The 10,363-nt window shown below is 39.4% G+C and overlaps 1 protein-coding gene across 1 annotated transcript; it reads right to left on the reverse strand.

The window, feature by feature from the left end:
* Positions 1-1,892: 1,892 nt before the first annotated feature.
* LOC148910683 (uncharacterized) lies at positions 1,893-5,105 on the reverse strand. The gene is made up of 3 exons (XM_089031375.1): positions 4,985-5,105; positions 3,820-3,948; positions 1,893-2,059 (listed from the first exon to the last, which is right to left on the reverse strand). The coding sequence occupies exons 1-3, from the start codon at positions 5,100-5,102 to the stop codon at positions 1,893-1,895; spliced, it is 414 nt and encodes a 137-aa protein (XP_088887501.1). The 5' UTR covers positions 5,103-5,105.
* Positions 5,106-10,363: the final 5,258 nt, after the last annotated feature.

Genomic DNA, 10,363 nt, shown 5'->3' on the forward strand with positions numbered 1-10,363 from the left:
AATTTAAGTAGGAACTCACACGCCTTATCTAAATCAACAAGATCTATGATTTAAAAGGGTTTTCACTCCAAAAACATTGATTTTTAATGTTTATGCGAATTAGCAGCAGCCAGTTATGAAAGTCGTGTATATTATTCTTCAAATGTAGATTTTAAGATCAAAAATTGAACTTATATGGTAGGTTGGTCATGCCATGAGGGGGGGGGGTGGGGGGGGGGGGGGTGGGGGGGGGAGGGGGCGGGGGGCACGATATTTTCCCTTTTTCCCTTGAGTAATTAAAATCTCTTGAGGGGGGCCAAATTTTTTCCCCATAGATTATCAGGGGGGCTTTAAAAAATAACAAAAGTCATCATAGACCCCCCTCTAGATAAATTATGAACACTCCCTTATTACATGAAATTTTCGCCTTAATTTCGCGATTTTGCAACAAAAAACAAAAAACAAACAAATAAACAAACAAACAAAAACCCTTAAGTCACTTTAATTTCACGATTTCGTAGAATAAGTTATTCATTACCTGTTTTAATTCAAACACACAGTTTCCTTTTTTGTTGATCAAAAAACGACTTTATTAAGTAACTGAATAAAGCACAACAAGATGCAACGAGATCTAGATACATGTTCTAAAGAAGCTTGAAGTGACAGTAATGAGGAACAAAAGATTGTCTCGGATTAGTTTTATTCTTATTTGTAACCGTGCTAAAGCTCATACTTTTTCGCTTCAATTAATTTCGCGATGTTTTGAAAATAGCGAATTAAAATGTTGCGAACCCATTAATGTAATACAGTGGCGGATCCAGGGGGGGGAGGGGGGGTCGAAGGGGTTCACGGAACCCCCCTTGAAGGTTTGATCTTTTAGGTAATAGAAATATGTCATTTATCAAAAGGGGGGAGGGCTGGTGCAAATAGAGGGAGAAGGCAAATAGATTTTATGCAACTTTTAGGGGGCCATTATTATTATTATTCTTTATTTATTTACTTATTTATTCGTTCGTTCGTTCGTTCGTTCGTTTGTTTATTTGTTTGTTTGCTTGTTTGTTTGTTTGTTCTTTTTTTTGCACATGACTGTTAATTTAGTGTTAGTTATACAGAGGTTCGCCTCAGAGATGCAGAACTTGCTCGCATTCATTTATACAGTGTTAACCGGATCCACCGTGCTCCAGGGGACTTTGCTCAAAACGAATTCCTTCCTTCCTTCGGGTCGTTCGGTCGTTCTTCCTTCGGTCGTTCGGTCGTTCTTCCTTCGGTCGTTCGGTCGTTCTTCCTTCTTCCTTGGTTGGTGGGTTGGTGGGTTGGTGGGTTGGTGGGTTGGTGGGTTGGTGGGTTGGTGGGTTGGTGGGGTTGGTGGGTTGGTGGGTTGGGGGTGGTGGGGTGGGGGGTGGGGGGGGTGGGGGGGGGGGGGGGGGGGTTGGGGGGGTGTGGGGGGGTTGGGGGGGGGGGGGGGTGGGGGGGGGGGGGGGGGGGGGGGGGGGGGGGGGGGGGGGGGGGGGGGGTGGGGAAGGGGGGAAGGGGGGAAGGCAGGCAGGAAGGCAGGAAGGCAGGAAGGCAGGAAGGCAGGAATTCAGGAGGCAGGGAGGCAGGGAGGCAGGGAGGCAGGGATGGCAGGGATGGCAGGGAGGCAGGGAGGCAGGGAGGGAGGCAGGGAGGCAGTGAGGCAGGGAGGCAGGGAGGCAGGGAGGCATTTATTCAGGGAGGATCATTTATTCAGGCAGGGAGGCAGGGAGGCAGGGAGGCAGGATGCATTTATTCATTTATTCATTATTCATTTATTCATTTATTCATTTATTCATTATTCATTTATTCATTTATTCATTTATTCATTATTCATTCATTTATTCATTTATTCATTTATTCATTTATTCATTTATTCATTTATTCATTTATTCATTTATTCATTTATCAATACACTTCACCACAGTGCCATCGATACACAAGAACTTTACTAGCCAGTCACAACAAGGGCTACAACACGCCCAAGGCTTAGGTAACGTGTCGTAATTTTCATCACATTTCTCGTCCTTTTCTATCGTACTCGGATCCATTACAATTCCATTACAATCTAAAATATCAAAATCAAAACAAATCAAAAAATAAAATGAGATAAGAATGAAAGAAAAGAGGATATCTGTCAAAAGCTATAAGCTCCTTTATCAACTGCACATGTTAATAATTATTTTAAAGTAGGCTCTTATAACAGAAAAATAGAATTTCTAATACTTAGTAAATAATTTATAGAGAAATTGAGGAATGTTGGCAAAATAATATTAAATCATATTTTTTTGTTACAGATGTAGTGTAAGAGAAAGGCTGTAGTCGGCTAAGTTTACTAATTACACAGGTTCTCATTAATCCCATATAGGTAACTGTCCAATTATTTTCTTAATTGGACAGGTCTTGTTGATGTGGGATTAATTAGGCAGCTATATAATTAATAGGTAATGGGATTTCATGCTCCCCAATCAAGAAATAATTAGACTCGAAAAATTCCTGCCAAACTGGACTCGGCCAGCACGGCTTCATTAAATTTTGTCAGTCCTCGGAATTTTCCTCGTCCAATTATTTCTCAATTAGACAACATGGAGTCCTATTACTTATACTAATTTTTTTTCTTATTGGTCCTTTTCAACCATTAATTCAAATTGCACGTCAAACATAATAATTTTAGGAAAATACTAACTTATATTAATTATTTATTATTATATTGACATGAATAGAAATGAAAAAACATCCTGTTGAAAATATTAATTTCGTACGGTTGCCTTGCGGTGCAGATTGCTCAAAAGGAGCTTTTAAAAAGAAGAATATAAACTGCACGAGAAGGAAGTTCATTGCTATTTATTTCTAATTTGCTTTTTCGTAATTTGTTTTATAATGTTTCAACCTTCTTATAATTAGGTGTATTTATCATACGAGGGACGACACTGAGTTTGCGCGTACGTGCCTTTCAGCACGAGATGAATTTAGAAGAGTTTGAGAGAGAATTCGAAAGTAAATGTTTGTTTTCTCCAAGTATACAAAACATTTCGCGAGTATACTTTTTTGAGACCAAGATACTGTATTAACAAACACAATATGAAAGAATTAGCCTTAAGTTTCAAGCATTGTGAAGTCCATTTTCTCAGGCATGTTTGAAAGGCAATTTACGTATTTTTACATGAAGATGTTTTGACTAATTTGCATACGGATTCAGAGCATGCGCAGACGTTACGAGAGACAACTTCGTAGCTATGTGACTATCTGAGCTTTCTCCGGTGATATCACTTTAACAAATAAACATCAGTTTTTTATGCGTCTGTCCTTTTATTGTCGATAAATTGCGTCATCACATTGTCGAAGTAGTGTGGATCCACGAGGTGTAGCTGAGTGGATCCGCATACCACTTTGACAATGTGATGACCGAATCTATCGTCAATAAAAGGACAGACGCATAAAAAACTATTTGTTTTTAACAATAACAAAAACGATAACGATTTTAGCGATCAAAACAACCAACGGAAAGAGCGCGCGCTCGTTGACGTCAGTTTATCTGCCTGTCCTCTTATTGATGATAAAAAGTAACCAATCAGCGCGCGAGAAATTTGTAATTGTTATTCTTCGGTGAATAAATGTGTAGCCTGCGTACAGCCGCCCTAACTAACTAAACGCAGGCTAATAAATGTGATACCCTCTTAGAACGGTTCAATATACTGAAAAACAGTAAAATGTGATATATTTAACCACTTGGTACCTTCTTGGCCAATTAGAAGTGGCATGGTAGTAAAATGAACTTGACTTGAAACTGACTTGGTATATTATAACATTGTTTAACAATCTACGTACCTTTTGACATCTCAGTTCGTTTGGATGCAGGTTCAGGGCATTGTGTAGGCAGTGTAGACTTAGCCAAATCAACACCGTTTTTTTGCAGTTCCTCCAGTAGGGCTGTAGAACAGCGTTTTTTGTTCACTCCTGGAAGACAATACCATCGACAAAATGATGATTGAAGTTTTTACTTCAAATTTCATCGAAACCTGAATCAAACTCTGGGCAGATCGAAGTCAAACACGGCTAATCAACTAACATGCAGCATATGATTTGGAATTTAACTTCAATGTTAGGTTTTGTGAAAAACGGAAAAGCATGCACCTCGGAGTCTGAATTAGAGAAAGTACGTTTTTTACAGGTGGGGGAGGGCTGGGGGGATTCGTAGTAATTTTTTTTAATGATTGTAGACCTCCCCCTTTCATTTAGTAAAAAATCATGACCCCCCTCAAAATTATGACCCTCTTCTCAATACAATGAGAAAAAGCTTTCATCAACATCAAAAGGTTTGACCCCTCCCCCTCCCATTCCCTTACCAATAAAACAATAGCAAAACGAAAAGCTGAGACCAGTTCTATAAAAAGATTTGTCTGACTTTGTCTTCATGGTAAGATTCAAATGAAAAACATTTTTTGTTTTGTGTCAATTGTTTTCGTGATCAGTTGGATCCGGAAATATATCAAATATTAAAGTTAGCATATATCAACTTGTGTACTTCCTAAGATCGCGCACGCTCATTGGTTAATTGGAGGTGAATATTGTACGATATTCACCTCTGAATCTCGAAATATCGAGTCGGCAACAAAATGGCATCTGCCAGCAATCGTTTTGCTACAATTTCCGATGAGGAAATTGAAAAAAATGAAAGTAAATGGCATTCCTATCAATACTAAAAAGGCAACGAAGTATGGCCTAAAAGTTTTGCTAAAAATTTTGCGTGAATTTGTCACGCAAACTAAAAGTTTCTGTTTGTTTGTTTTTATTGAATTATTGTATATAAAAATAAGTTACTCTGTACACAAGTTGGTATATGCTAAAACAATTATTCGCCTCAGGCTCAGTGAATATGGAGAATATTTGCCTCACCGCGGCTCGAAGACGACTCGCGTCTCGGTAAATATTCCCCGATATTCACTTCGCCTTCGGAGAATAATTGCTAATTATATTTTCACGTGTCACTAACCTCCAACTTGATAGACCGTATACGTCAAATCACCTCCGCAGCAATTGGCCTCTTTAAGGCACTGACCAACACCTTTCTTTCCTGGGCAAACAATGTTACACTTTTTGCCATCATTCATTACTCGAACTGTATCTGCACCGTGCTGTGGTCCCGAAAACCTCATTCAATGGATGCTTTGAAAAAACATCCACAAGTTTTCCTTGTGAGTAGCAGAGAACATGTAGCCGGCATTCTTACAAAACTCTTGGCAGATATCATTGTTGTTGTTCATATTAAGCTGGGTGGTCTGGAATGACAAACGCGAGCCTTCAAAGCAACCATAGTACTTTGGCGTTGTTGATGCCATTGTGGCGTTTCTTGGCATACCTTGATAGAGCAGAGGAATTAAATGCTGTATTCTTGAGCAGACGACGTCCCCCTAAAACAATGATAATGAGAATAACTGTTTGCGGTTGGAGAAGAAGGAATGCAATACGATAGATCAGAAACTCTTAAGGGAGTATAAGGATTTTTTTGATACCATCTGTTCGTTCCTCATACACTGAATTTACTTAAAGGAGATCAGCTGCAGTTCCCTGCGCCATCTTGAAAGGTAGCCGCGCCTTTGCATCGTAGCGAGACGAACGATGAGCTTGCGATGATAGAGACATACACCGTTCTCATAATGGCTGACGAGCGCATAAAAACGAGGGCGCCCAGTCATCTTGCAAGGCTGAGCAAAGCTGCTCATACAAAATAAAGGTGGATAGCGCGAATTCAGGTCAAAACAAAAAGTCAATTTCTATACTTTTCTTTACTTTCATTCTATGAACGCATTTCATGTGCTTTTATATCTTCTATTGTAAACTAATGACTTGTCAGCCATTATGAGAACGGTGTATGTGAACAATTGTCCAAGGTGTTCAAAAAGGTCTCTAACATTGCAAGCTCATCGTTCGTCTCGCTTTCGATGCACAGGCACGATTACCTTTCAAGATGGCGCAGGGAACTCAAATTTTAAAAAGTGCGAGTTTTATTTGTTTCGACCTAATAATTTCTAAGAAGTTTCCTGGAGCCTCAAGCCGAACCACTCAAACCATGCCAATTAAGCAAAAAGGAGAAAAATAATAATTAAAGAAAATATAAATGGATTTGTACGAACCACCAATCATCGAGACACAAAGCTACAACAGTAGAAATAGGCAGCGCATTTTTGTTCTGTGGGGAAAAAAAACTCATTACATACTTGACGCATTTTGCAAGTAAATATGATATACGTGATTGTCTAGTAAAAGTTGTTTAAAAATGAAAAAAAAGGAAAGCTTTATAAGAGAGAGAAGAAAGAGAAAGGGAAAGAGAAGAGAGAGAGAGAGGGGGGGGGGGGGGGGAGGGAGGGAGAGAATGAATGAATGAATGAATGAATGAATGCACCTTTATTTGAGGACGATAGTTTCATAAGTGTCATACACTTCTTTACCATGAAGAGAGAGAGAGAGAGAGAGAGAGAATAATAGTTAAAAAAACAGTGACTAATGTAAAAAGTTCTTTAAATAAAAAATAACTTTGTTATTTCCTGTAGGCTTTACATCGATACCAAGGAATACAATGTTAATAGATAACGGTCAAATGTAAAAGTCAAACCATCTTACATGAGTTTCAACTTTATACAACTTTACTTAGTGTCAAGTAAAAGGGCAGTATCAATAACATGCTTTACTGTTTAATTGTCTATATATAACCGGCATTACCTGCCATCTCATGCCACAAGTTTAAAGTCATTTCACGCGCTGACAAGCTGGTATTTCATCACACAAACAAGTAGAAAAAATCAATGAAACTGATTTTCACGCTTGAAACACCTTTCTGGAATATGCAATGCAACCGTGGGGGGAGGGGCGGGAGTAATTCCTCTTTCAAGTGGTAGGGGTGATCGGGGTTGGGCGGGAGAAAAAAGCACCTCTCTTACATCCTCCTTATACCCACCGTCAGCCCCAACTCCTACCCCCCACTCTTTTCCTTCTCTTCCCCTACTTACCCTGCTGTTACTCACGCCGTACTCCCCCCTGCCTTGCTTTTCCTCCCCCCTCACATCAGCACTCTTCCTCCCCTTCTTCCCTCCCTCCTTCCTTTCCATCCCGCGCCTTTTCTTCATTTCTCATTGTCCTTTTATCCCTTTCCCTTGGGTTAATTCCCCCTCCCAACCCTCCTTTCTTATCCGCCCATTCCCCTCTCTTTCCATCCCCCATACACCCTGCTTCTCTTTCGCACGCCTTTTATCCTACTTTGCATCCACCACTCCCGTATATATCATTTTGCCCCCTCCACTCCAATTCCTATTCCCACCCCCAAACCCTTTGCTCTCCTATTCCTCTCTTCTCTGTTTTTTACGGCACCTTCGCTTCGCTCTCCATTACCATTTCAGTTCTTCTTTCTCAGCCCCCTATACTCACTTGCCGTATCCTTTCCTCGATCTCCTTCCCCTTCTTTTTCTCCTTTCCCTCGCCGCGCCTTTTTTTTTTATCCTTCCCCTACCTTTCATTCTTCTCACCCCAAGCTAATGCTTAATCTGTTTAACTCCCCTTCTTTTCCCTTTCTATTCACAAGATCCCCTCTCCTTGTCGTGCTCTACCACTCCTTTTCCCCTTTTCTGTTTTCCTCTGCTCTCTCATGCTGGGGTCCCAGCTCTTCCGCATCTTCCTTAGTGTCCCTCGACCCCTTCGATCCCCACACAACAGCCGCCCTTCCACCATTGTCCTGGCCCATATCAATGACTACCCACCACCGTTTAGCTTACCCCCCTTCACCCCTATCCGCCCTTTTCCCTTCCCTTTGCCCCCCTCTGGGCTTTTAAACTCGACCCGTCCCCTTGGCAACCCCCCCCCGTGGAAACCGCCACGTTGCCCGGTCCTCCTCACATCCCTATTATCTTTTTGCCCCCTATCACCGCACCTCACTCCCCCCCGTCTCCTGACCTACCCCCTGTTTTGCCCAACTGCCTAATTAATCCCGTTTGTCTCCCCTTCCCCCCTCACACTTAACAAAGACTGAATAAGGTATACCTAAAAAATAAAAATCAAAGATATATAAAAAGACATATTGATCAACCCCTAAAAAGAGGGTTGGCCCAATGGGTTATGTTAACTGAGAAATCTAAAATTGTTTAAACATTAAGTGACTTTCATTAATTATGGCCAGCGCTCGTCGTAAGGTTTTTCAGTGATTGCTAATATCGTTCAATCAATCAGTGACTGCACATCTTCCTTAATTCTGTTCTTTCATGGTCGTTCAATAACGATAAGAAAATAAATACAGATATCACCATTGGATGCTAAAAGGCACGGAGCATGTTTACTTTTAAAAGTTTCACACAGGAATAAGATACTAAGGAAATAATTAATACTTAGATATGAACATCGATGAAATATATATTTTTGTTACAATGTATTTTCATCGTCATTTGCAAGATATATCTCAACACTCGTATACAAATTCGTATCTCCGACGCGGCCAGTTCATATCATCATTCACTTTGAAAAATGACTGGACGATCAACCAATACCACTACAACCATGAGCGGGCTTGTTCCTTGTCATTATATATGTCGTTTCATTTGAAAAACCAAATTCCATATTTCCAGTTTATGGAATTTTGTCCAAGATCAACGAGAAAGATGGGTGGATGTAATCACCTGCAATTGCTGCGTGTTGGGCCAAAAGATAATAAATCACATTTTTTGACACGATGACAGGTGATCCAAGGGAATTGAGCGAAGCCAACACCTCATCTTATGATTTTGAAAAACGTGGCCATTGATAAGAAAGAAAAGGGTGCCGGTGTGTAGCAAGACAGCTAATTGTCGTAACGAAACAGCTCTTAGGAATAGCATTAGTCTATGTTCATAATTTATCCCCTTGCTTCAATTAACAAATTTACACGCTGACGTTCGTGACCGCGAGCTGGTATTTAATCACACAAGTAAAAAAAAAAAAAAAAGGAAAAAAAAAAATTCAATGAAAACTGATTTTCACGCTTCAAAAAACCTTTCTGGAAATGTTTTGTGGACAAACTACCATAGCACAATGCCAAAAGGTGTGGGGTCTGGGGGGGTTCTATTCTCTTTCAATTTCTTTTTCTCAGTTGTACTATGAAATTTGGTCCACGACTAGAGAGAAAATGAGGGGGATTACACTGCATTGCGAGTGTTGGCAATAAGATAATTAAATCACATTTTTTGGACAGATGACAGATGATCAAAGGAATTGAGCGAGCAACACCTCGATCTTACGTTTTGAGAAAACGTGGGCCATGATAAGAAGAACAGGGTGCACGTGGGTAGCAAGAGCATGCTAATGGGGGGTAACGAAAACTGCGTCTTAGGAATGCATTTGTCTAATTTCAACGTCCAATTTGTTCTTTTGGAAGAATTTTCACATCGAATTCGAACAAATTAGGTCTTTTTAAATAATGTTATATATATTTATTTGTACTGCGGTTGCATAAATTTTGTGCATACATACAAAGCATATCAGATGATGATCAAAATTAAAGAGAATATATTCATGATATTTTTTCGGGTTGTCCATGACTAAGGATTTCTGGAAAAATATTCAGGGGTTGAACTCTAATTGTTGATAACCTTTTAATATACTGGTATATATGAACAAAAGGATTCAAAGTTTATGCAAACCGCAGTACAATCAAATAGAATGACATATTATGTATATAATATATAGATATTATGATCTAGATATATACATTCAACAGTTTACAAATATATATAACAGTTTTCATATACTAGAGCAAACCTGTTATGAGGAATGTAGACAAATAATAATGAGGGACAGGCTGTTCGCAAGACATGCTTCTTAAAAAGGACATTATGTTTGGAAACCTGCGGATTTTACGACGGAAAAAAAAAAAATCTATACTATACAGTTGTAGAATACCTTAACCCAACACTCTTAAATGGCTTTTTAAATGATATAAAGATTTAAAATTACTTAAGCCATTTTTGGTGAAATATATATTACTAATGCGAAAACAGAACTTTTGTCACAGCAAATCAAAATTTAGACATTATTCAAAGGAAATCTATATTTGGATTGATACGATGTTTTCATGCGCAAATTCATTTAGTTAACATTTATTTGTACCTTTTTTTTAAAGACAAAAAGTGACAAATTTTTTGGTTTTCCAAAAATCCCGATGATCGTAAATTAACTCTCTGGCAGAGTTGAAAGGGAATGTATAAACGATCCCGAAATACTAGGGCCTATGGAAATGATAGTTAAGGGACAACATTAGGCTTCAATCACATTTTCAATTATACAATACCGATGTGTGCAGTGATACAGACGTATTTGTTATGTTAGGAACGGATCACGAGTCTCTCTGCAGGGT

The sequence above is a fragment of the Actinia tenebrosa genome, unplaced genomic scaffold (assembly GCF_029948245.1).
Source record: "Actinia tenebrosa isolate PJP-AT-01 unplaced genomic scaffold, QUT_ActTen_1.0 PGA_scaffold16__25_contigs__length_10494907, whole genome shotgun sequence".
NCBI classification, from domain to species: domain Eukaryota; kingdom Metazoa; phylum Cnidaria; class Anthozoa; order Actiniaria; family Actiniidae; genus Actinia; species Actinia tenebrosa.